Source organism: Heterodontus francisci, chromosome 35, assembly GCF_036365525.1.
Source record: "Heterodontus francisci isolate sHetFra1 chromosome 35, sHetFra1.hap1, whole genome shotgun sequence".
Lineage (NCBI taxonomy): Eukaryota > Metazoa > Chordata > Chondrichthyes > Heterodontiformes > Heterodontidae > Heterodontus > Heterodontus francisci.
The window spans coordinates 56,819,725-56,847,608 of NC_090405.1; the positions used below are offsets into that span (position 1 = coordinate 56,819,725).

General features: G+C 44.8%; 1 protein-coding gene across 5 annotated transcripts in view; it reads right to left on the minus strand.

The window, feature by feature from the left end:
- Window positions 1-27,884, minus strand: part of fam189a1 (family with sequence similarity 189 member A1) — a 117,295-nt gene that overhangs the window by 63,130 nt on the left and 26,281 nt on the right. For 2 of the 5 annotated variants that reach the window (XM_068015676.1, XM_068015678.1), the window contains one exon: window positions 5,762-5,810. The exons of 1 other annotated variant lie outside the window; for it this stretch is intronic. Coding sequence is in view for 1 of the 4 variants with exons in the window: in XM_068015675.1 (XP_067871776.1) it covers window positions 5,191-5,229 (39 nt within the window). In the remaining 3 variants the exon portion in view is untranslated. Of the gene's footprint in view, window positions 1-5,183; window positions 5,284-5,761; window positions 5,811-27,884 lie in introns of all 5 variants that reach the window. 2 more of the 5 variants (XM_068015675.1, XM_068015677.1) reach the window with 2 other exon arrangements.

Sequence of the window (27,884 nt, forward strand, 5' to 3'; positions counted from 1 at the left end):
AACACACCATTAACATATTGTCTGCCTTTGCTCCGTGACTTTTTGGTCAGCTATGTGGCCTGGTCCAATCTGGACCTCCTTTGTTATCTCTTGCCCCACCCCCACTTCACTTGCTTATAACCTGTGACTTTTCTAATATTTGTCAGTTCCGAAGAAAGGTCACTGACCCGAAACGTTAACTCTGCTTCTCTTTTCACAGATGCTGCCAGACCTGCTGAGTGGTTCCAGCATTTCTTGTTTTTATTCCACTTTCCTGCCCATTCTCCACAACCCTTCAACCCATTACTAACTAAAAATCTGTGTATCTCCTCCTTAAATTTACTCAATGTCCCGGCATCCACCGCACTCTGGAGTAGTGAATTTCACAGATTCGCGACCCTTTGAGAGAAGTAATTTCTCCTCATCTCTGTTTTAAATCTGCTACCCCTTATCCTAAAATTATGACCTCTCGTTCTAGATTGCCCCACAAGAGGAAACATCCTCTCTACATCTACTTTGTCAATCCCCTTAATCATCTTATATACCTCAATTAGATCTCCTCTCTTTCTTCTAAACTCTGGAGAGTAAAGGCCTAAACTGCTCAATCTCTCTTCATAAGACAAACCCCTCATCTCTGGAATCAATCCAGTGAACCTCCTCTGAACTGCCTCCAATGCAACTACATCCCTCCTCAAGTAAGGGGACCAAAACTGTACGCAATACTCCAGGTACGGTCTCACTAATGCCTTGTACAGTTGCAGCAATACTTCCCTACTTTTATACTCTATTCCTTTAGCAATAAATGTCAAAATTCCATTTGCCTTCCTTATTACCTGCTGCACCTGCATACTAGTTTTCTGTGATTCATGCAGATCCCTCTGCACCGAAGCACTCTGAAGTTTCTCTCCATTTAGATAATAATTTGCCTTTCTATTCTTCTGACCAAAATGGATAACCTCACACTTATCCACGTTAAACTCCATCTGCCAAATTTTGGCCCATTCACATAACCTATCCATATCCATTTGTAAATTTCTTATTTCTTTATTGCAACTTACTATCCCACCTATTTTAGTGTCATCTGCAAATCTGGCTATAGTACCTTCTATCGCTGCATCCAAGTCATTAAATAGATTGTAAATAGTTGGGGCACGAGGACCGAACCCTGTGGCACCCCACTAGTTACATCTTGTCAACCACAAAAGGACCCATTTACCCTGACTCTCTGTGATGGTCCTGATGGTGGTCACATGGACCATCGATCTGGTCAGGAGGAAATGATTCCCGTTCCTCTGGCATGGGTATTCTGCTGTAGGGAGGCAACTTCACCACCTCTGATGTTAAGGAGCTGGTGGGTGGTCGCCTCCTCGTAGCAGACATAATGTACAAAATCGCTTCCCTCTGGTTAATCAATGTGTACGTCCCAGGCCAACACAGTGAGTGGCTGACCATCCCCCAACGCAGCTGGTGACATCCAGGCAGGTCATTCTAGGTGATAATTTTAACTGCATCATCTTTGACTCTGAACATTCACAGACAGATTCACTGACGTCAAGCCAGTATTCTTGTCTAACCACTGTATCCTGCTGGCCAACTGTCACATACAGGAAGACCAGAAGGTCGGCAGTGGGTCATTAAAGATGAATGTGAAACTGTTGACCCCAGAAAACACTGAGAAACTTAAAGGGGATTACAAAGGTTGGAGAACTGTGAAACCCCTCTTTGAGTCCCTGATGCACTGGTGGGAAGCGATCAAGGTGAACAACAAGAGGTTTTTCATCCTCAAAGGTGTTCAGAAGGAGAGATAGAGAAATGTCTTGACTCCAGAAAAGAATACAGAATCTGCGCCTGCTGCAGTCGATTGGGGTTGATGTCAAGGAGTATCGCCAAGAAGTGAAGAGCCAGCAGGCCTTGCTCTTTGCCATGGAGCAGGATGAGACGTGCTTATATCTCTTCTTCCAAAAGGTACACAGAGAAACCTCTGTGGTCAGCAGCCTGAAGGAAGAGGATGGCTTGGTGACATCATCGCAGCTTGACTACTACGGTCCGCTAAGGGTCGAAGGGCTTTCCTTTTTCTCTCTCCCTGTTTGACCACAACAGGTTTAATTCTTTCTTAAAGTGGATGTACTGGTCAATTTAGTAGGTGTTTGATTACTTACTTGCTATGATCATCACAAGAACAAATCGGACAGGTTTTCTTGAGTTGACCAAAGAAAGAGGTTAACTTTATTGTACCTAAACCGAACGAATGAAAATAAAAAACTAGGTGCCAATTTTCACTCACACGCACACTAGAGGTTTACACACACACAAATAGGTTACAGAGTGGGGAAAGGTGTATTGGTTGAGTTAGAGTCCATAGAAAAGAGGGGTATACAGTCTGTGGGGTTTGGTGATTTGGTTGGCTTCTAGCTGAAGTTGGTGGTCCTGAGGCTTTTAGTTTGAAGAGGTAGGTGACTGATTCAGTGGGTTTCTTGGAGACAGCGATGCTTGTCAGAGTTCGAAGCTTGTAAGCTGAAATGGAGAGAGACCCCCCACTTGGGTCTGCACATGTCCTTGTTGCTGTCAAGAAATACAAGCTTAAAACCACAGATGAGTAGGGGCTTGTCACATGACTCAGTGATTCAAACATGGTAGCAGTGTTTCTCTTCTTGCTAAAAAGAACACGTAGATCCCTTAAACTTCCTAGGTCTTGGTTCTTGCTCGGGAGAGCAGCCATTTTGTCTCCACCTCAAATGTCTTGCAATGTAGGATAGAGTATTGCAAATTAGATGGCCATCCTAAGCTGCTAGCAAAGTCATTTTTTAAAATCTGTTCTTTTTAAAATTTCTTCAAAAGATATAAATTCAGATCTCCAGTCAGTGGATCAAAGAAAATTATCATTCAACAAAGCACGTTGGCGTGACAATGACATACATACTAAGGATCAGCACCAGTCCTACCTGTCCTCTATCATGGAGGTCTTGGACAACAGCAAGTTGAATTGTTATGTAGCGCATTTTTACAAAACTTATGAATAAAGTATTTTTTGGAAAAAAAAATCCAGAGCTTGGGGCCTAGGCTGAAGGTGCAACCACCAATGGTGCAGCGATTAAAATCAGGGATGCACAAGAGGCTGGAATTAGGGGAGTGCAGATATCTTAGAGCATTGTGGTGCTGATGGAGATTACAGACATAGGAAGGGGTGAGATCATGGAGGTATTTGTAAACAAGGATGAAAATGTTCAAATCAAGACCTTTCTGTGAAAAGAGATGAGGCCATTTATTGTCATATTAACTAAATCTTATATTTATCCAATGTCCCAGCCAAAACTCTCAACAGAATCTGTTATTAAACCTTTTAAATTCAAATTGGCCAGGGTAGCGATTAGAACCACTCTGAATGCTGGAAATTCACAGAAGTCTGGTCAAATGTGAGAAACAAAAGGCAGATGCACCTTTCCATCAGTCTACAGATAATCCCACAGCATGTGGTGAGTAAAGTGGTTATTTCCCCAAACTTATGGAACTCAAGACTTGTGTCCATGAACAAAATTATCTTCTCAATTAAAACTACCTATGTCCACAGATCCCTCAAAGTTGCCACCCAAGTTGATAGGGTTGTTAAGAAGGCTTATGGGGTGTTGGCTTTCATTAACAGGGGGATTGAGTTTAAGAGCCGCGAGGTTATGCTGCAGCTCTATAAAGCCCTGGTTAGACCACACTTGGAATATTGTGTTCAGTTCTGGTCGCCTCATTATAGGAAGGATGTGGAAGCTTTAGAGAGGGTGCAGAGGAGATTTACCAGGATGCTGCCTGGACTGGAGGGCATGTCTTATGAAGAAAGGTTGAGGGAGCTAGGGCTTTTCTCATTGGAGCGAAGAAGGATGAGAGGTGACTTGATAGAGGGGTACAAGATGATGAGAGGCATAGATAGAGTGGATAGCCAGAGACTTTTTCCCAGGGCGGAAAGGATTATCACCAGGGGGCATAATTTTAAGGTGATTGGAGGAAGGTTTCTGGGAGATGTCAGAGGTAGGTTCTTTACACAGAGAGTGGTGGGTGCGTGGAATGCACTGCCAGAGGTGGTAGTAGAAGCAGATACATTAGGGACATTTAAGTGACTCTTGGATAGGTACATGGATGATAGTAGAATGAAGGGTATGTAGGTAGTTTGATCTTAGAGTAGGTTAAAGGGTCGGCAGAACATCGTGGGCCGAAGGGCCTGTACTGTGCTGTACTGTTCTATGTTCTATGATAAGCTGATCCAATTGGAGAAAGCTAGAAATCCCCTGCCAGAGATAAAGGGAAGTTTGAAACTGCTGCTGGGCCTATGACACAGGTTAGCTCTCTGCCTGCTTCTATTTAAAGTCACATGAATTGCTTGGTTGAAAGTATAGTACATTATTATATAAGGCAGGCACAGGAGAGAGAAAGAAACTACTTTCATTGCTATAGCACCTTTCACATCTTCAGGATGTCCTAAAGTGTCTGACAGCCAATGAAAAACTTTTGAAGTGTAGTCACTGTTGAAATGTAGGAAATTTGGCAACCAAATTGTGTACAGCAACATCCCACAAACAGCAATGTGATAACAATAATAATAACCACAACCTGATAATATGTTTTAGTGGTGTTGATTGAGGGAATATTGGTCAAGACAGTGTCCTTCAAATAGTGCCATGGGATCCTGTACATCTACCTTACAGAGCAGACGGGGCCTCAGTTTAACATCTCATCTGAAAGATGGCACCTCTGGATAGAACATGACTGCAGACAGGACATTCCCACTGAATCACTGGGTAGGTATTGAATGAGGTAATTCACTACTCCATGGAGCAGGTGTTTGAAAAGAGGAAGGAGGGAGGAAGAAATTCAGAGAATTATTCCCAGTTTGTTCAGTCACACTCTAGCAGCTGGTTGGAACATGTGTGGGAGTGGTGAGGTATTAGGAGTGTATGGCCCTGGAGAGCAAGATCATGTGAAGCAATAGAAGCAATCTCCTACAGATCCCAAAAAAGAGCAGCTGATATCCAATGTACTGAGCGGGAATATTTTAGGCCCCCCCTCCACATGACACTCCAGCTCACAGTCCAAGTCCTTGCTGAGCACACTAGGCTGATCCCCACACTCTGCACAGTTAGCTCTGTGCAACATGACATCTAAGTCATTATATAGCAAGGCTATAACAACCCCAACATCATCATAAACTTTGACAATCTCACTTTTTACCACTGTTGAAGGCTCCTTGGATATTTCACAGCACCTCATTCCTAATCAGTCACACTCAGGTTGATTAACTAAGGTTGTGTGCGATTGGGTCACCTGTAAAAATCACTCAATACAATTACTAAGAAATACTAAATTTCTTGAAAAAATAAATTATCTTTATGGCTTTGAAAGTTAAATATCACAATCCTGTCATTGTTTTAAAAATAGAAATAAATTGAAAAACAGCCTATTTTAAAATTACAAATTGAAAATTTCTAAAAAAATTATCTGTAGTGAACATTTATTAAGCTATTTTTCTTTGAGGAGCTGAAATTTTTATCTGACAGTGAAGTGCAACAATCACAGGCAATACCCAACTACAGCACCTCCTGTGACAATGCTCATGGTGCGCATGGTCTCTCTCTTACTTATCTATCAGCTGGTAATTTGTATTTTGAAGCCCAATAAAAAGAACAGCCTGAGTCACCAACACTGAAAGGAGAGATAGGTCTGTGACCTTAAATACAGGTAAATTAAATAAAGGGAGCCTGAGACCTTATATTTAAAGAAAATGAAATATACATGTATTTACCTTCAGTGCCACCTAGACGAACTAACGTGGGAGATGGAGTTTGGGCGAACTGTAAAGTAAGCATAATGGTAAGTTTGGACACCTTACAGTTAAAAGTAATAATTAGGCAACATACCCAGGAAGGATAAAATTGTTACACAGGAAGTAAGTGTGACAAACAGGAAGTGTATGTTAAAACTATATGCCCTGTGGGGTTGCTGGTAGTAAGTCAGATGACATGCTGTTTGTGAAGGCAGGCATGTTATACCATGTAATGCACAATGTCTTATTGTATTGACACAGCAGAGCAATGCTCCTTTAAAAACACAAGTTTAACTGTACGGAAACACAGGCTGAACTCTATTATTCAGGGGAAGCTGAAGATTTTTACTGTTGTAAATTATGGGGGGGGGGGGTCGGGGGCAGGGAGAAAGATGGTGTATTTGAAGCTTTGGCACAAGAGAGGAAACAGCCATTGTGAGATCAGTGAAAGGGTTCCTAGGCTGAAGACTAGTTGTGAGCCAGCAGTGCAGCAGTGACACAACATCTTACACACAACACACTAAATATACACCAGGCTTATGTGAAAACACAAGCTGCTGACACCAATTCTTATTACAGAGAAAGCAAAGAGCTGTGGGAATATGTTTCTTGTCCTGTTTCCTGTTCTGAGAAGTGAATTTCCTGACTAGGCACACTGATCAGAACCGCAATTGAAATATGCCATGGAATAAGGACCAGCATTACTGAGAATTAGCACTAGGTATGGATTATTTGAGAAATAGCAACCTGATAGAACCTACAGTTTGATGAATTGGGACTAGACAGGTGACAATATCACAGCAGTGATTTGCTGAATTCCCTGCTACTGTCAATGTTTAAATGGACCTCACTGCTATACAAAGGCCTATACTATCACAAATGATTTACATAACCTGCCTCACTGTAGAACTGAATACAAGGACAAGAAATATACAATCAAGAATCAGTTAGTCACTCATGAACTCATAGCTACCAGCTCAGCTTGCCTGAACCATAGCTCCCAACAGCTGACATTAGAAGTGGTACAGGCAGCGCACATATACAAACCCAGGGTACACTGCCCAAAGGGTACAAGCATTGCTCATATACAAACACAGGGTACACTGCCCAAAGGGTACAAGCATTGCTCATATACAAACCCAGGGTACACTGCCCAAAGGGTACAAGCATTGCTCATATACAAACCCAGGGCACACTGCCCGAAGGGTACATGCATTGCTCATATACAAACACAGGGTACACTGCCCAAAGGGTACAAGCATTGCTCATATACAAACCCAGGGCACACTGCCCGAAGGGTACATGCATTGCTCATATACAAACACAGGGTACACTGCCCTAAGGCTACAGGCATTGCTCATATACAAACCCAGGGTACACTGCCCAAAGGGTACATGCATTGCTCATATACAAACACAGGGTACACTGCCCGAAGGGTACAGGCAGTGCTCATATGCAAATCCAGGGTACACTGCCGGAAGGCAGTTGTTACAGGCAGGTGGGAAATGGAGTGGCTGATTTCCACTTGTCACCTCCCAACTGACCGCAGATAGATTTTTGTTAAACGGGTGCTTCAGACCCTGTGCTTTGTTTGCCAAATAAACAGTGACAGGTTTTCTCATAGGCTTGAAACAGAAGATTAAGTATTTATTGAACAATAATCATCCGTAATGATTGCAACACCACTCGCATGCATTCACTCTCACAGGCACACTCAAGAAAAGATAGCTGGAAGGTAAAGTGTAAGAGACGTTCAGAGTTCAAGGTGTAAACGTCTGCTGTTTTCAAGAAAAACCTGCGGGATCCTCTTGGAAGGTAAGTTTTAAAAGATGCAGGCTCGCTTGCTGGTTGTGTCGCATTTGCTGGGATGTTGAAGTCTTCTGACAATCAACACTTCAGTTTGAAGATAGTGCTGGTATTTCTTAATTCAATTTTCACAGACAGAGGAATTGTTCAAAAGTCACTCTCCGATTTCTCTGCTGCAGTTGGTGCAAACTCATTTCAGCAGGGTTCAACTGTCTTAGCTGGAAACAATCTCTCTCTCAGCCTTGTGCTGGAATTGAAGATGGCTTTCGATGTTCTCTCTGTGGCTAGAAATTTCTGACTGATGTCTTGATGTTCTCCAAAAAAGGTTACCTTTAAAGGTAAACTCATTAAGTGTTAGTCTTGCCCATATGACTTTAGGTTGCAGTTACTGAAGGGCTATACAATAGCTTCTGATGGCAATCTATTTTGATAAGATGAGGTATTTTCACACTTTATTGTAGTGATTGTAGTTGGAAATGGGGCATCTGCAAGTGCTTTTGTTTTAGCTTATTTTTGTGTGTATAGCTCACATCCATGTGTGATCAGCTGTTCACAATTTCAATGCAGATAGGGTTAACGAGTTTTAGTTCTAGCAGACATGAAAGTGTATTTCAGTGCAGGAGACGGTGGGTGTCACAGAATCACAGAATAATACAGCGCAGAAGAGGCCCTTCGGCCCATCGAGTCTACACCGATGCATTAAAGCCACCTGACCTGTCTACCTAATCCCATTTGCCAGCACTTGGCCCATAGTCTTGAATGTTATGACCTGCCAAGTGCTCATCCAGGAACTTTTTAAAGGATGTGAGGCAACCTGCCTCTACCACCATCCCAGGCAGTGCATTCCGGACTGTGACCACCCTCTGGGTAAAAAAGTTCTTCCTCAAATCCCCCTTAAACCTCCTGCCCCTCACCTTAAACTTGTGTCCCCTAGTAACTGATCCTTCAACTAAGGGGAACAGCTGCTCCCTATCCACCCTGTCCATGCCCCTCAAAATCTTGTACACCTCTATCAGGTCACCCCTCAGTCTTCTCTGCTCCAGCAAAAACAACCCAAGCCTATCCAACCTCTCTTCATAGCTTAAATGTTCCATCCCAAGCAACATCCTGGTGAATCGCCTCTGCATCCCCTCCAGTGCAATCACATCCTTCCTATAATGTGGCGACCAGAATTGCACACAGTACTCCAGCTGTTGCCTGACCAAAGTTCTATACAACTCCAACATGACCTCCCTGCTTTTGTAATCTATGCCTCGATTGATAAAGGCAAGTGTCCCAAAAGCCTTTTTCACCACCCTATTAACCTGCCCTTCTGCCTTCAGGGATCTATGGACAAACACGCCAAGGTCCCTTTGTGCCTCGGAACTTCCCAGTGTCAGGCCATTCATTGAATACTTTCATGTCACATTACTCCTTCCAAAGTGTATCACCTCACACGTTTCAGCGTTAAATTCCATCTGCCACTTTTCTTCCCATTTGACCATCCCGTCTAATTCTTCCTGTAACCCAAGACACTCAACCTCACTGTTAACCACTCGGCCAATCTTTGTGTCATCCGCGAACTTACTGATCCTACCCCCCACATAGTCATCTATGTCATTTATATAAATGATAAACAATAGGGGACCAAGCACAGATCCCTGTGGTATGCCACTGGACACTGGCTTCCAGTCACTAAAACAGCCGTCCGTCATCACTCTCTGTCTCCCACAGCTAAGCCAATTTTAAATCCACCTTATCAAGTTACCTTGTATCCCATGTGCATTTGCTTTCTTGATGAGTCTCTCATGTGGGACCTTGTCAAAGGCTTTGCTGAAATCCATGTAAACTACATCAACTGCACTACCCTCATCTACACACCTGGTCACATGCTCAAAAGATTCAATCAAATTTGTTAGGCATGACCTCATTCTGACAAAGCCATGCTGACTATTCCTAATCAAATTTTGCCTCTCCAAGTGGAGATAGATTCTCTCCTTCAGAATTTTGTCCAATAGTTTCCCTACCACTGACGTGAGACTCACTGGTCTACAGTTCCCTGGCTTATCTCTACAACCTTTCTTAAATAGTGGGACCACATTAGCTGTTCTCCAGTCCGCTGGCACCTCCCCAGTGCCAGAGAGGAATTAAAAATTAGGGTCAGAGCCCCTGCAATCTCCACCCTCGCCTCCCACAGCATCCTGGGACACATATCGTCTGGACCTGGAGATTTGCCCACTTTTAAGCCTGCCAAAACCTCCAATACCTTGTCACTCCCTCTGACAATTTGCTCAAGAACCTCACAGTCTCTCTCTCTGAGTTCCATTTCTACTTCTTTATTCTCTTGGGTGAAGACAGATGTGAAGTATTCATTCAACACCCTACCAATGTCCTCTGGCTCCACCCACAGATATCCCCCTTGGTCCCTAATGGGTCCTACTCTTTCCCTGGTTATCCTCTTCCTATTGATGTACTTATAGAATATCTTGGGATTTTCCCTACTTACAGAATCTTATCAGCCAGAGATTTCTCATGTCCCCTCTTTGCTCTCCTAATTGCTTTCTTAAGCTCCATCCTACACTTTCTGTACTCCACTAATGCTTCCGTTGATTTGCTCACTCTGTATTTGCTAAAAGCCTCTCTTTTCCTACTCATTGTACCCTGAATGTTTCTGGTCATCCATGGTTCTCTGGGCTTGTTGCTCCTACCTATTACCCTAGAGGGAACATGTTGGGCATGTACCCTCCCCATTTCCTTTTTGAATGCCCCCCACTGCTCTTCTGTAGATTTCCCGACAAGTAACTCTTTCCAGTTTACCTTGGCCAGATCCTGCCTTATTTTACTAAAATTTAGTAAATCTCCCCCAATCCAAAACCTTTTTTTGCCACTTGTCTATTTCTTTCTCCATAACAAGATTAATTTGTACCATGTTGTGGTCGCTATCACCAAAATGCTCCCCCACCAACACATCAACCACCTGTTCAGCTTCATTCCCGAGAATTAGGTCCAGCACTGCACCCTCCCTTGTTGGATCCTCTACATATTGAGCTAAAAAGTTCTCCTGTATACATTTTAAGAACTTCACTCCATCTAAGCCCTTAACACGATGACTATCCCAATTAATGTTGGGAAAGTTGAAATCACCTAATATAATGACCTTATTATTATTTTTACACTCCTCTGCGAATTGCGCACATATTTGCATCTCAATTTCCTGCTGACTATCCGGGGGTCTATAATAAACACCTAGCAATGTGGCTGTCCCTTTTTTATTCCTAAACTCTACCCATAAAGCTTCATTTGATGTCCCCTCCAAGATATCATCTCTCCTTACTGCAGTAACTGATTCCTTAACTAATATTGCAATGCCCCCTCCTCTTTTACCCCCTCATCTATCTCGCCTGAAGATTCTATATCCCAGGATATTGAGCTCCCAATCCTGCCCCTCCCTCAACCATGTCTCCGTGATGGCTACTATATCACAATTCAACGTGTTAATCCTTGCCTTAACTCATCCGTTTTTCCTGTAATACTCCTGGCATTAAAATAGAGGCCATCCATCCTGGTCTTACTCCCTTGAAACTTACTTCCACTGTATTCCCTCTGACTTGTTTGCTTTCCTGTGTTTAGCTGTGTCTCTATTCTGCTAGGAGTCTGCGTCCCCTCCCCCTGCCAAATTAGTTTAAACTCCTCAAACAGCACTAGCAAACACGCCAGCAAGGATGTTAGTCCCCCTCTGGTTCAGATGTAGACCGTCCCGCTTGTACAGGTCCCACCTTCCCCAGAAACGGTCCCAGTGGTCCAGGAATCTAAAACCCTCTCTCCTGCACCAACTCTTAAGCCACACATTCATCTGTGCTATTCTCCTATTTCTATACTCGCTAGCACGTGGCACTGGGAGTAATCCAGAGATTACAACCCGAGAGGTCCTGCTTTTTAGTCTACTGCCTAACTCGCTGAATTCTTGATGCAAGACCTCATCCCTCTTTCTACCTATGTTATTGGTACCAACATGTACCAGGACCTGTGTCATGTGACTTTATCCTCTATCTTGTTGAAGGAAAGATTACCAGTCTTTCAAATGTTTTTTATTTCTAACTCTCCAGCTTATTTTTGTATTCTTCGTAGGCAGTGAGTTCCTGGTTATTATCACCTGCTGCATAAAAAAGGTTCTTCCTCACATCCCCCTTGTGTCTCATAGTCAAAACCTTAAATCTGTGTCCCTTAGTCCTTGTACCATCAGCTAATTGGAACAGTTTTTCTTTGTCTACCTTATCTAAAGCTGTCATAAAATTGTACACTTCTATCCAATCTCCTCTCAACCTCCTTTGCTCCAAGGAGATCAACCCCAGCTTCTCCAACCTAACCCGTAGTTAAAATCCCTCATCCCTGGAACCATTCTGGTAAATATGTGTAAAGGTTTGGTAAATGAAGCACACTTGGGAGGAAAAAGGTGACTTTAGCCCTATGACTCCTAAGGCTCTCCACCACTATGGGTTTTCTTGTGCCATATCTGGGTCTGTTCTAGACTAATGGAAAATGGTGATGAAATTCAGAATAATGTGCTCCCGTCGTATAGAGCTCTAATTCATCCAACCTACCCCTTTAGGCTGAGTCAGTATTTAAATCTACAACACAGTCACAGGATAGAGAGAAAGCAAATGAAAATGCTTGGAAATTTAAAATAAAAACAAAGCTAGGGAGTTACTATCGGCACATCAACATCCACAAGAGAAAAGATAGATTAACGGTTTGGTTCAGTACAAGGCGCATCCTGAAAAGTCAGCCTACATTTAGACGCTGTAGGATTTACTGTGCATTACTTCAGTTTTTCTCTTTCTATTTAACCCTTTCTCAGTGCTTGGAGGACAAACATCAAGGCAACCGTCTTGTTGCATCAGGTAATTCCTTATCACTCAATTACACTTTCGGACCTTATGGCCCCTTGGGAGAAAATCACAGTACGTGAGATTTGTGTGACGTTTGCACTGTGCCAGATCACTTACCCCTCCTTTAAAACATTTGAGTTTTGTTCTTGTCGAACATGATTCCAAAATGCACATTTAAGGGAGTAGCAATCCATTAAATTATACATGTTGCTTGCTTTTTTTAAAAAAGTATCAGCTGTGGCTCAAGGGGGTGTACACTCACCACTGAGTCAGAAGGCTGTGGGCCAGAGACATAAGCCTAAAATCTTGGCTGACACTTCAGTGCAGTACTGATAGAATGCTGTATTGTTTAAGCCTGAGGCCATATATAGTTTGGAAATCTCAGGTAATGGAAACCTGGAACTCTCTTCCTCCAAATAGCTGTTGAGGCTAGTGTTCAACTGGAGATACCAAAACCGACATTGATTAGATTTTTGTTGGGTAAAGATATTAAGGAATATGGAACCAAGGCAGGTAAATGGAATTGCAAGACAGATCAGCCATGATTTAATTGGATGGCTGAACTAGCTCAAGGGGCTGAATAGCCACCTCCTCCTATGCCAATGGCAGTAGGGGAACTATTTCAGTGTACTAGGAAGAGGTAAAATATTAGCCAAGGTTCTTAGTCCAACGAGCCCCGCTGGAGTTGTTAATATGTAGACACTGCGTGAGGAGAGAGGTGGCCTTGGCTATGAAAACTGCTCTAGTTACATTGTCTTCTGTTATCCCCATTGCCCAGACTCGCACATGTAGAATCGCTTTTGAGCAATGAATTTAAGCCCCGTCACTGCCTGGGGAGTCTCATCTCAATATTGGTTATCTATTTCTGGACAGGATGAGAAGGCAGGAAAATCAGAGGCAAATTAGGGGAAAAAAGAATGTTGAAATGAACTTTTATTTAATGAACTGCAAACATTGAAGAGACTGTTCTGAGAACTACATAAAGGTTTTGTTAATCGGGAAGTAGTACTATAGAAGAGCTCCAACTGCTTTGGCTGGGTTCAATTAAATCATTTTTCAGCATGTACTGGACTTCTTTGCAAACCTGCTCTTGGTTACTAGGGTTTCGTTTTATTGGTGGGGTCTCTCCTAGGCCTTGTAGATGGTGGACAGGCTTTGGGAAGTCAGGAGGTGAGTTACTCGCCGCAGGATTCCTAGCCTCTGACCTGCTCTTGTAGCCACGGTAATTATATGACTACTCCAGTTCAGTTTCTGGTCAATGGTAGCCCCTAGGATGTTGATAGTGGGGGATTCAGCGATGGTAATGCCATTGAATGTCAAGGGGAGATGGTTAGATTCTCTCTTGTTGGAGAAGGTCATTGCCTGGCACTTGTGTGGCGCAAATGTTACTTGCCACTTATCAGCCCAAGCCTGGATATTGTCCAGGTCTTGCTGCATTTCTACACAGACTGCTTCAGTATCTGAGTCGTCACGAATGGTGTTGAACATTGTGCAATCATCAGCGAACATCCCCACTTCTGACCTTATGATTGAAGGAAGGTCATTGATGAAGCAGCTGAAGATGGTTAGGCCCAGGACACTACCCTGAGGAACTCCTGCAGTGATGTCCTGGAGCTCAGATGATTGACCTCCAACAACCACAGCCATGTTCCTTTGTGCTAGGTATGATTCCAACCAGCAGAGAGTTTTCCCTCTGATTCCCATTGACTCCAGTTTTGCTAGGGTTCCTTGATGCCATACTGGGTCAAATGCTGCCTTGATGACAAGGGCAGTCACTCTCACCTCACCTCGTGAGTTCAGCTCTTTTGTACTTGTTTGAACCAAGGCTGTAATGAGGTCAGGAGCTGAGTGGCTCTGGCGGAACCCAAACTGAGCATCACTCAGCAGGTTATTGCTAAGCAAATGCTACTTGATGGCACTGTTGATGACACCTTCCATCACTTTACTGATGATTGAGAGTAGACTGATGGGGCAGTAGTTGGCCAGGTTGGACTTGTCCTGCTTTTTGTGTACAGGACATACCTGGGCAATTTTCCACATTGCAGGGTAGATGCCAGTGTTGTAGCTATACTGGAACAGCTTGGCTAGGGGTGCGGCAAGTTCTGGAGCACAGGTCTTCAGTACTATTGCCGAAATATTATCAGGGCCGATAGGCTTTGCAGTATCCAGTACCTTCAGTCGTTTCTTGATATTATGCGGAGTGAATCGAATTGGCTGAAGTCTGGCATCTGTAATGCTGGGGACTTCAGGAGGAGGCCGAGATGGATCATCAACTCGGCACTTCTGGCTGAAGATTGTTGCAAATGCTTCAGCCTTATCATTCTCACTGATGTGCTGGGCTCCCCCATCATTGAGGATGGGGATATTTGTGGAGCCACCTCCTCCAGTTAGTTGTTTAATTGTCCACCACCATTCACGACTGGATGTGACAGGACTGCAGAGCTTAGATTTGATCCGTTGGTTATGGGATTGTTTAGCTCTGTCCATTGCATGCTGCTTATGCAGTTTGGCATGCAAGTAGTCCTGTGTTGTAGCTTCACCAGGTTGACACCTCATTTTGAGGTATGCCTGGTGCTGCTCCTGGCATGCTCTCCTGCACTCTTCATTGAACCAGGGTTGGTCTCCTGGCTTGATGGTAATGGTAGAGTGGGGGATATGCCGGGCCATGAGGTTACAGAATGTGGTTGAGTACAATTCTGCTGCTGCTGATGGCCCACAGCGCCTCATGGATGCCCAGTTTTGCATTGCTAGATCTGTTCGAAATCTATCCCATTTAGCACGGTGAAAGTGCCACACAACACGATGGACGGTATCCTCAATGTGAAGGCGGGACTTCGTCTCCACAAGGACTGTGCGGTGGTCACTCCTACCAATACAGTCATGGACAGATGCATCTGCAGCAGGCAGATTGGTGAGGACAAGGTCAAGTATGTTTTTCCCTCGTATTCGTTCCCCCACCACCTGCCGCAGACCCAGTATAGCAGCTATGTCCTTTAGTACTCGGCCAGCTCGGTCAGTAGTGGTGCTACCGAGCCACTCTTGGTGACGGACATTGAAGTCCCCCACCCAGAGTATATTTTGTGCCCTTGCCACCCTCGGTGCTTCCTCCAAATGGTGTTCAGCATGGAGGAGTACTGACTCATCAGCTGAGGGAGGGTAGTAGGTGGCAATCAGTAGGAGGTTACCTTGCTCATGATTAGAGATACAGCACTGAAACAGGCCCTTCAGCCCACCGAGTCTGTGCCGAACATCAACCACCCATTTATACTAATCCTACACTAATCCCATATTCCCAACAAACATCCCCACCTGTCCCTATATTTCCCTACCACCTACCCATACTGGTGACAATTTATAATGGCCAATTTACCTGTCAACCTGCAAGTCTTTTGGCTTGTGGGAGGAAACCGGAGCACCCGGAGAAAACTCACGCAGACACAGGGAGAACTTGCAAACTCCACACAGGCAGTACCCAGAATCGAACCCGGGTCCCTGGAGCTGTGAGGCTGCGGTGCTAACCACTGCGCCACCCTGTTTGACCTGATGCCATGAGACTTCATGGGGTCCAGAGTCAATGTTGAGGACTCCCGGGGCAGCTCCCTCCCTACTGTAGACCACTGTCCCGCCACCTCTGCTGGGTCTGTCCTGCCGGTGGGACAGGACATACCCGGGGATGGTGATGGCAATGTCTGGGACATTGTCTGTAAGGTATGATTCCATGAGTATGACTATGTTAGGCTGTTGCTTGACTAGTCTATGGGACAGCTCTCCCAACTTTGGCACAAGCCCTCAGATGTTAGTAAGGAAAACTTTGCAGGGTCGACAGGGCTGGGTTTGCCATTGTCGTTTCCGGTGCCTAGGTTGATGCTGGGTGGTAGCTCCGGTTTCATTCCTTTTTATTAACTTTGTAGCGGTTAGGTACAACTGAGTGGCTTGCTAGGCCATTTCAGAGGGCATGTAAGAGTTAACCACATTGCTGTGGGTCTGGAGTCACATGTAGGCCAGACCAGGTAAGGACAGCAGATTTCCTTCCCTCAAGGACATTAGTGAACCAGATGGGTTTTTACAACAATCGACAATGGTTTCATGGCCATCATTAGACTAGCTTTTAATTCCAGATTTATTAATTAAATTCAAATTCCACCTTCTGCTGTGGTGGGATTCAAACCCGTCTCCAGATCAATACCCTGGGTCTCTGGGTTACTAGTCCAGTGATAATACCACTACACCACCGCCTCCCCTATTTGGAAAAATACACCTGCTGAAATGGATTCTTTTCCATTTTGCAGTCTGAGGTGTGAGGTGGGACCTGGGAGATGTTTAACACATGCAGTGATTGGTGGAAAGGAATTCTGAGAAACAATTCTGCCACTTTAGGAACAGGGGCAGCTTTTAAGCATATTTGCATTTGATAGCTATTTTCAGAAACTTCACATTTTACCAAAATGTTGGGGAACACAGGGTTTAGTGAGAGAGAAGCACTGAAGGAAATCAGTATTAGCAGAGAAATGGTATTGGGGAAATTGATGGGATTGAAGGCCGATAAATCCCCAGGGCCTGATGGTATGCATCCCAGAGTACTTAAGGAAGTGGCCCGAGAAATAGTGGATGCATTGGTGGTCATCCTCCAAGATTCTGTAGACTCCGGAACAGTTCCTACAGATTGGAGGGTAGCTAATGTAACCCCACTATTTAAAAAGGGAGGTAGAGAGAAAACAGGAAATTATAGACCAGTCAGCCTGACGTCGGGAGTGGGGAAAATTCTAGAGTCCATTATCAAAGATTTTCTCAAAACTTCGAAAGGAGGAGCAGGAGTAGGCCATTCAGCCCTTCGAGCCTGCTCCGCCATTCATTATGATCATGGCTGATCATCCAACTCAGTAGCCTGTTCCGGCTTTTGCCCCATACCCTTTGATCTCTTTAGACCCAAGAGCTATATCTAACTCCTTCTTGAAAACGTACAATGTTTTGGCCTCAACTTCTTTCTGTGGTAGTGAATTCCACAGGCTCACCACTCTCTGGGTGAAAAAATGTCTCCTCATCTCAGTCCTGAAAGGTTTACCCCGTATCCTTAGACTATGACCCGTGGTTCTGGACTCCCCCAATATTGGGAACATCCTTCCTGCATCTACCCTGTCCTGTTAGCATTTTAGAGGTTTCTATGAGATCCCCCCTCACTCTTCCGAACTCCAGCGAATATAATCCTAACCGACTCAATCTCTCCTCATACGTCAGTCCCACCATCCCAGGAATCAGTCTGGTAAACCTTCGCTGCACTCCCTCTATAGCAAGAACATCCTTCCTCAGATAAGGAGACCAAAACGGCATACAATATTCCAGGTGTGGCCTCACCAAGCCCCTGTATAATCGCAGCAAGACATCCCTGCTCCTGTACTCGAATCCTCTCACTATGAAGGCCAACATACCATTTGTCTTTTTTACCGCCTGTTGCAACTGCATGCTTACCTTTAGCGACTGGTGTACGAGAACACCTAAGTCTCGTTGCATATTTTCCTCTCTCAGTTTATAGCTGTTCAGATAATAATCTGCCTTCCTGTTTTTGCTATCAAAGTAGATAGCCTGACATTTATCCACATTATACTGCATCTGCCATGCATTAGTCCTCTCACTCAACTTGTCCAAATCACCCTGAAGCATCTCTGCATCCTCCTCACAACTCACCCTCCCACCCAGTTTTGTGTCATCTGCAAATTTGGAGGTATTACATTTAGTTCCCTCATCTAAATCATTAATGTATATTGTGAATAGCTGGGACCCTAGTCCCGATCCCTGCGGTACCCCACTAGTCACTGCCTGCCATTTGGAAAAAACCCATTTATCCCTCCTCTTTGTTTCCTGTCCGCCAACCAATTTTCTGTCCATCACAATACACTACCCCCAATCCCATGCACTTCAATTTTACATGCTAATCTCTTATGTGGGACTTTGTCGAAAGCCTTCTGAAAGTCCAAATAAACCACATCCACTGGCTCCCCCTCATCAACTCTACTAGTTACATCCTCGAAGAATTCTAGTAGATTTGTCAAGCATGATTTCCCTTTCATAAATCCATGCTGACTCTGTCCGATTCTACCACTGTTCTCCAAGTGCTCTGCTATATAATCTTTGATAATGGACTCCAGAATTTTCCCCACTACTGACATCAGGCTGACTGGTCAATAATTCCCTGCTTTCTCTCTACCTCCCTTTTTAAATAATGGGGTTACATTAGCTACCCTCCAATCTGTAGGAACTGTTCCACAGTCTGCAGAATCTTGGAAGATGACTACCAATGCATCTACTATTTCTAGGGCCACTTCCTTAAGTACTCTGGGATGCATACCATCAGGCCCTGGGGATTTATCGGTCTTCAATCCCATCAATTTCCCCAACACCGTTTCTCTACTAATACTGATTTCTTTCAGTTCCTCTCTCTCACTAAGCCCTGTGTTTCCCAACATTTCTGGTATGATACTTGTGTCCTCCTTTGTGAAGACAGAACCAAAGTATGCATTTAGTTGGTCAGCCATTTCTTTGTTCCCCATCATAAATTCCCCCTTTTCTGACTGTAATGGACCTACATTTGTCTTCACCAATCTTTTTCTCGTCACATACCTATAGAAACTTTTACAGTCAGTTTTTATGTTCCCTGCAAGCTTACTCTCATACTCTATTTTCCCCGTCTTAATCAATCCCTTGGTCGTCCTTTGCTGAATTCTAAACTGCTCCCAATCCTCAGGTCTGTTGTTTTTTCTGGCAAATTTATATGCCTCTTCCTTGGATCTAATGCTATCTCTAATTTCCCTTGTAACCATGGTTTGGCTACCTTTCCTGTTTTACTTTTGCGGCAGACAGGGATAAACAATTGTTGCAGTTCATCCATGTGCTGTTTAAATGTTTGCCATTGCCTATCCACCATCATCCCTTTAAGTAACGTTTCCCGATCCGTCATGGCCAACTCGCACCTCCATACCTTCGTAGTTTCCTTTACTAAGATCCAGGACCCTAGTCTGAGAATCAACTAAGTCACTCTCCATCAGACCCCAAGTCAGACCCCAAGGGGTCTCGCACCACTATTAGAATTAGAACATTACAGCGCAGTACAGGCCCTTCGGCCCTCGATGTTGCGCCGATCTGTGAAACCATCTGACCTACACTATTCCATTTTCATCCATATGTCTATCCAATGACCACTTAAATGCCCTTAAAGTTGGCGAGTCTACTACTGTTGCAGGCAGGGCGTTCCACGCCCCTACTACTCTCTGCGTAAAGAAACTACCTCTGACATCTGTCCTATATCTTTCACCCCTCAACTTAAAGCTATGTCCCCTCGTGTTTGCCATCATCATCCAAGGAAAAAGACTCTCACTATCCACCCTATCTAACCCTCTGATTATCTTGTATGTCTCTATTAAGTCACCTCTCCTCCTCCTTCTCTCTAACGAAAACCCCACTAGATTGTCAATTATTCCTCTCTCTTACACAATACCCAGTCGAGGATGGCCTGTTCTCTAGTTGGTTCCTCAACGTATTGGTCCAGAAAGCCATCCCTTATACATAGACTCATAGAGTTGTACAGCATAGAAACAGACCCTTCGGCTGACTGCGTCCATGCCGACCATAATGCCTATCTATACTAATCCCACCTGCCTGCATTAATTCCATATCCCTCTCTGCCTTGCTCATTCAAGTACCTGTCCAGATGCCTCTTAAATGTTGCTACTGTTCCTGCCTCCACCACCTCCTCAGACAGCTCATTCCAGATACCCACTATTCTTTGTGTGAAAACTTTACCCCTTTGATCCCCTTTAAACCTCCTCCCTCTCACCTTAAATCTCTGCCCTCTAGTTTTAGTCACCCCTACCATGGGAAACAGACTCTGGCTATCTACCCTATCTATGCCTCTCATAATTTTATATACCTCTATCATGTCCCCTCTTAGCCTCCTTCGCTCCAGGGAAAACAGACCCAGCCTATCCAATCTCTCTTTATAACTCAAGCCTTCCAAACCAGGCAACATCCTTGTGAATCTTTTCTGCACCCTCTCTAGCTTAATCACATCTTTCCTGTAGTGTGGCGACCAGAACTGCACACAGTACTCCAAATGTGGCCTAACCAACGTTATGTACAACTGTAACATGACGTCCCAACTCTTGTACTCAGTGCCTTGGCCGATGAAGGCAAGCATGCCATACGCCTTCTTCACCACCCTGTATACCTGTGTTGCCACTTTCAGGGAACTATGTACTTGCACCCCAAGGTCTCTCTGCTCACCAACACTCCCCAGGGCCCTGCCATTCACTGGATATGTCCTGCCCTGGTTTAACTTCCCAAAATGCATCACTTTGCACTTGTCTGCGTTAAATTCCATTTGCCAATCCCTTGCCCACTTTCTCAGTTGATCTATATCCTGTTGTAACCTTAGACAACCTTCTTCACTGTTCACTATACCACCAACTTTGGTGTCATCTGCAAACTTACTAATCATGCCCCCTACATTCACATCCAAGTCATTAATATATATGACAAACAACAGAGGGCCCAGCACTGATCTCTGCAGCACACCACCGGTCACCGGCCACCAATCTGAAAAACAACCCTCCACTACCACCCTCTGCCTCCTATCACCAAGCCAATTTTGTATCCAATTTGCTAGCTCACCCTGGATCCCATGTGTTCAAACCTTCTGGACCAGCCTACCATGCGGGACCTTGTCGAAGGCCTTGCTAAAGTCCATGCAGACAACGTCCATCGCCCTGCTCTCGTCAATCCTCTTGGTCACCTCCTCGAAAAACTCAATCAAAGTCGTGAGACATGATTTCCCACGCATAAAGCCATGCTGACTATCCCTAATCAGACCATGCCTTTCCAAATGCATATAAATCCTGTCTCTCAGAATCCCTTCCAATAACTTTCCCACCACTGATGTAAGGCTCACCGGCCTGTAGTTCCCTGGCTTATCCCTGCTGCCCTTCTTAAATAAAGGCACAACATTAGCTATTCTCCAGTCTTCCGGTACCTCACCCATGGCTAACGATGATACAAAAATCTCTGCCACGGCCCCAGCAATCTCCTCCCTTGCTTCCCATAGCATCCTAGGATACACCTGGTCAGGCTCTGGGGATTTATCCACCTTAATGCGCTTCAAAACCTCCAACACTTCCTCCTTTGTAATGTTGATATGCTCCAGGATATCGCTGTTCCCGCCCTTGAACTCACTAGCTTCCATGACCTTCTCCACAGTAAATACAGACAAGAAGTATTCATTTAAGACCTCACCCATTTCCTGTGGCTCCACACATAGATTACCACACTGGCCCTTAAGGGGACCTACTCTCTCCCTAGCTACCTTTTTACTCTTAATATACTTATAGAATCTTTTAGGATTCTCCTTTATCTTATCTGCCAGGGAAATCTCATGGCCCCTTTTCACCCTCCTTATTTCCTTCTTAAGTGTAGTCCTACATCCCCTATACTCCTCGAGGGACTCGCTTGATCCCAGCTGCCTATACCTGACATATGCCTCCTTCTTTGTCCTGACCAGACCCTCAATATCCCTCGTCAACCAAGGTTCCCTAAACTTGCCAGCCTTGCCCTTCCATCTAACAAGAACATGCCGGCCCTGAACTCTTCCTATCTCACTTTTAAAAGCCTCCCACTTGCCAGACGTCCCTTTACCTGTAAACAGCCTCTCCCATTCAACTTTTGAGAGTTCCTGTCTAATGCCATTGAAGTTAGCCTTCCCCCAATTTAGGACTTCAACTTGATGACCAGTCCTATCCTTTTCCATAACTATCTTGAAGCTAATAGAGTTATGGTCACTGGTCCCAAGTTGTCCCCCACTGACACATCAACCACCTGCCCATCCTCATTTCCGAAGAGGAGGTCGAGTGTAGCCCCTTCTCTAGTAGGGCCATCCACATACTGCTTCTGAAAACTATCCTGGACACACTTAACAAATTCTTCCCCATCTGATCCCTTAGCACCAAGGCAGTCCCAGTCAATTTTAGGGAAGTTAAAATCACCTACTATTACAACCCGATAATTCCTACACCTATCTGTGATTTCCCTACAGATATGCTCCTCTACTTCCCTCTGACTATTGTGAGGCCTGTAGAATGATCCCATCAAAGTGATCACCCCTTTCTTATTTCTAAGTTCTACCCATATGGCCTCGCTGGACATTCCCCCCGGGATATCCTCTCTAAGTAAGTACTGCCGTGATGTCCTCCCTAATCAATAGTGCAACTCCCCCTCCTCTCTTACCTCCACCTCTGTCACGCCGGATGCATCGGTACCCCGGATCATTGAGATGCCAGTCCTGCCCATCCCTCAACCACGTTTCTGTAATAGCTATAATATCACAATCCCATGAACTGATCCATGCTCTGAGTTCATCTGCCTTACCTGTTCGGGTTCTTGCATTAAAGTAAATGCAGTTTAGCCTACCAGACCTTCCACGCTCCCAGTCCTGACCTTGCCCGGCCTGCCTACTGGACTTGCTCGCTTTAACCTCACATTTGCCTCAACTATCTCATTGGAGAGACAACTGCTTTGGGTCCCACCCCCAAAGAGTACACTCCAAGAGTTCCTCCTCTATGGTACTATGACTAACTTGATTTGCCCAATCTATATGCAGATTAAACTCACCCATTATTACAGATGTTCTTATATCGCATGCATCTCTAATTTCCTGTTTAATGCCATTCCTAACATCACCACTACAGTTTGGGATTCTATATACCATCCCCACTAACATTTTTTGCCCCTTAGTGTTTCTCAGCTCTACCCACACAGATTCCACATCGTCAGAGCTAATATCTTTCCTCACTATTGCGTTAATTTCCTCTTCAACCAGCAATGCAACTCCACCGTCTTTTGCTTTTTGTCTGTCCTTCCTAAATACTGAATATCCCTGGATGTTCAGGGGTGGTCATGTCTTACTAACTTGATTGAGTTTTTTGAGGAAGTGACGAAGATGATTGATGAAGGAAGGGCAGTGGATGTTGTCGACATGGACTTCAGTAAAGCCTTTGACAAGGTCCCTCATGGCAGACTGGTAAAAAAGGTGAAGTCACACGGGATCAGAGGTGAGCTGGCAAGATGGATACAGAACTGGCTCGGTCATAGAAGACAGAGGGTAGCAGTGGAAGAGTGCTTTTCTGAATGGAAGGATGTGACTAGTGGTGTTCCGCAGGGATCAGTGCTGGGACCTTTGCTGTTTGTAGTATATATAAATGATTTGGAGGAAAATGTAGCTGGTCTGATTAGTAAGTTTGCGGCTGACACAAAGGTTGTTGGAGTTGCGGATAGTGATGAGGATTGTCAGAGGATACAGCAGGATATAGATCAGTTGGAGACTTGGGCGGAGAAATGGCAGATGGAGTTTAATCCGGACAAATGTGAGGTAATGCATTTTGGAAGATCTAATGCAGGTGGGAAGTATACAGTAAATGGCAGAACCCTTAGGAGTATTGACAGGCAGAGAGATCTGGGCATACAGGCCCACAGATCACTGAAAGTAGCAACGCAAGTGGATAAGGTAGTCAAGATGGCATACGGCATGCTTGCCTTCATCGGTCAGGGCATAGAGTATAAAAATTGGCAAGTCATGCTGCAGCTGTACAGAACCTTAGTTAGGACACACTTGGACTATTGCGTGCAATTCTGGTTGCCACACTGCCAGAAGGATGTGGAGGCTTTGGAGAGGGTACAGAAGAGGTTTACCAGGATGTTGCCTGGTCTGGAGAGGTTGGATAAACTCGGATTGTCTTCACTGGAATGACGGAGGTGGAGGGGCGACCTGACAGAGGTTTACAAAGTTATGAGCGGCATGGACAGAGTGGATAGTCAGAAGCTTTTTCCCAGGGTGGAAGAGTCAGTTACTAGGGGACATAGGTTTAAGGTGCGAGGGGCAAAGTTTAGAGGGGATGTACGAGGCAGGTTTTTTACACAGAGGGCGGTGAGTGCCTGGAACTTGCTGCCGGGGGAGGTGGTGGAAGCGACGTTTAAGAGGCATCTTGACAAATATATGAATAGGATGGGAATAGAGGGATGCGGACCGCGGAAGTGCAGAAGGTTTTAGTTTCGACAGGCATCAAAATCAGTGCAGGCTTGGAGGGCCGAATGGTCTGTTCCTGTGCTGTACTGTTCTTTGTTCATTTACCATCCTGGTCACCTTGCAACCATGTCTCCGTAATTCCGACTATATCGTACCCGTTTACATCTATTTGCGTGATTAATTCATCCACTTTATTGCGAATGCTCCGTGCATTAAGGCACAAAGCCTTAAGGCTTGTCTTTTTAACATTACTTCTCCACTTCCCACTATTTTTCACTGTGGCCCTGTTTGATCCTGGCCCTTGATTTTTCAGCCTATTACTTTTCTTATTCCCTTTACTGTCTTTTGTTCTTGTCTTTGATCCCCCCTCCTCTGACTCCTTACAAAGGTTCCCATCCTCCTGCCATTTTAGTTGAAACCTCCCCCAACCACTCTAGCAAATACGCCCCCAAGGACATCAGTCTCGGTCCTGCCCAGGTGTAACCTGTCCAGTTTGTACTGGTCCCACCTCCCCCCGAAACGGTCCCAATGCCCTAGGAATCTAAAACCCTCCCCCTCACACCATCTCTTCAGCCACTTATTCACCCGATATATCCTCCTATTTTTACTCTGACTAGCACGTGGCACTGGTCGTAATCCTGAGATCACTACCTTTTGAGGTCCTACTTTTCAACTTACTTCCTAGCTTCCTATATTCTACTTATCGGACCGCATGCTCTTTTTTTAACCTATGTCGTTTGTACCAATGTGTACCATGACCACTGGCTGTTCGCCCTCCCCCTTCAGAATGTCCTGTAACCGCTCTGAGACATCCTTGACCCTAGCACCAGGGAGGCAACATACCATCCTGGAGTCTCTTTTGCGGCCACAGAAACGCCTATCTATTCCCCTTACTATTGAATCCCCTATAACTATTGCATTCCCACACTTTTTACTCCTCTGCTGCGCAGCAGAGCCAACCGTGGTGCAACAAATTGGGCTGTTGCTGCTTTCCCCTGACAGGCCATTCCCCCCAACAGTATCCAAAGCAGTATACCTGTTTTACAGGGGAACTGCCACAGGAGATTCCTGCACTGCCTGCCTAGTCCTCTTGCTCTGCCTCGTGGTCACCCATTCCCCTCCTGCTTGTAGAGTCTCAGCCTGCCGTGTGACCACCTCTCTATGCATGCTATCCACGATACTCTCCACCTCGTGGATGCTCCAGTGTCCCCAGCTGCCGCTCCAGCTCCAAAACCCGGGCTTCCAGGAGCTGCAGCTGGAGACATTTCCTGCACTCATGCTGGTCCCGGGCACTGGAAATGTTCCCGGCCTCCGACATGGAGCACGAGGAGCACACCACGGCTTTGAGCTCTCCTGCCATGACTTAACCCTTTAAATTAAATTAAACCTTCTGGAAGATCTTAATGTCCAATAATATCAGTTACTCTAGGGCCCTTCTTCCCTGGTCCTCGTTACTACAGAACTCCCTAAAAAAAAACACTGCTTACTTATTTGAAATAAACTTTAAACTTTTCTTATCTGAGATACTTACTATTTAGAGCTATTCCCTAACAGCAGCTTATAGCAGAGCACTTAGAGAGCAGTGGTAGAATCGGACAGAGTCAGCATGGATTTACAAAAGGGAAATCATGCTTGACAAATCTACTAGAATTCTTCGAGGATGTAACTAGTAGAGTTGATGAGGATGTGGTTTATTTGGACTTTCAGAAGGCTTTCGACAAAGTCCCACATAAGAGATTAGAGTATAAAAGTAAAGCACATGGGATTGGGGGTAGTGTATTGCGATGGATAGAAAATTGGTTGGCAGACAGGAAACAAAGAGTAGGGATAAATGGGTATTTTTCCGAATGGCAGGCAATGACTAGTGGGGTACCGCAGGGATCGGTGCTAGGACCCCAGCTATTCACAATATACATTAATGATTTAGATGAGGGAACTAACTGTAATATCTCCAAATTTGCAGATGACACAAAACTGCGTGGGACGGTGAATTGTGAGGAGGATGCAGAGAGGCTTCAGGGAGATTTGGACAAGTTGATTGAGAGGGCTAATGCATGGCAGATGCAGTATAATGTGGATAAACGTGAGGTTATCTACTTTGGTAGAAAAAACAGGAAGGCAGATTATTATCTGAATGGCTATAAACAGAGAGGGGAATATGCAACGAGACCTGGGTGTTCTCGTACACCAGTCACTGAAGGTAAGCGTGCAGGTCCAACAGGTGGTAAATAAGGCAAATGGTTTGTTGGCCCTTCATAGCCAGAGGATTCGAGTACAGGAGCAGGGATGTCTTGCTGCAATTATACAGGGTCTTGGTGAGGCCACACCTGGAATATTGTGTACAGTTTTGGTCTCCTTATCTGAGGAAGGATGTTCTTGCTATAGAGGGAGTACAGCGAAGGTTTACCAGACTGATTCCTGGGATGGTGGGACTGACGTATGACGAGAGATTGAGTTGGTTATGATTATATTCGCTGGAGTTCAGAAAAGTGAGGGGGGGATCTCATAGAAACCTCTAAAATTCTAACAGGACTTGACAGGGTAGATGCAGGAAAGATGTTCCCGATGGTGGGGGAGTCCAGAACCAGGGGTCATAGTCTAAGGATATGGGGTAAACCTTTCAGGACTGAGATGAGGAGAAATTTCTTCACCCAGAGTGGTGAGCCTGTGGAATTCGCTACCACAGAAAGAAGTTGAGGCCAAAACATTGTATGTTTTCAAGGAGTTAGATATAGCTCTTGGGTCTAAAGGAATCAAAGGCTATGGGGCGAAAGTGGGAACGGGTTACTGAGTTGGATGATCAGCCATGATCATAAAAAATGGCGGAGCAGACTCGAAGGGCCGAATGGCCTACTCCTGCTCCTATTTTCTATGTTTCTACGTAATCTGAAAAGGACAGGGACAGAATCAAGAACAGATTTACAAATTACAATTCACTAATGAAACCTATAAGATTCTGAGGGGATTTGACAGGGTAGATACTGAGAGGATGTTTGCACTCCCGGTGGAATCATGATCTAGGGAACATAGTTTCAGAATAATGGTTCACTTAGTTAAGATGGAGATGGGGAGGAATTTTTTTCTCATGAATGGTTGGTATTCTCTACCCCAGTGGAGCAGTGGAGGCTGAGTCATTGAATATGTTCAAGCCTGAGATAGAAATATTGAACTATAGGGTTATGAGAAACTGAGGGGAAAGAGGAGTTGAGGCCAAGATCAGATCAGCTATGATCTTATTGAAAGGAGGAGCGGGCTCAAGGGGCTGTACAATCTACTCCTGCACCTGTTTCTTATGTTCTTCTGTAATGACCAGTAAGCCATGATAATGTGGAACAATTGGAGTATGTGTCAGTTTTGATTTGTTCAT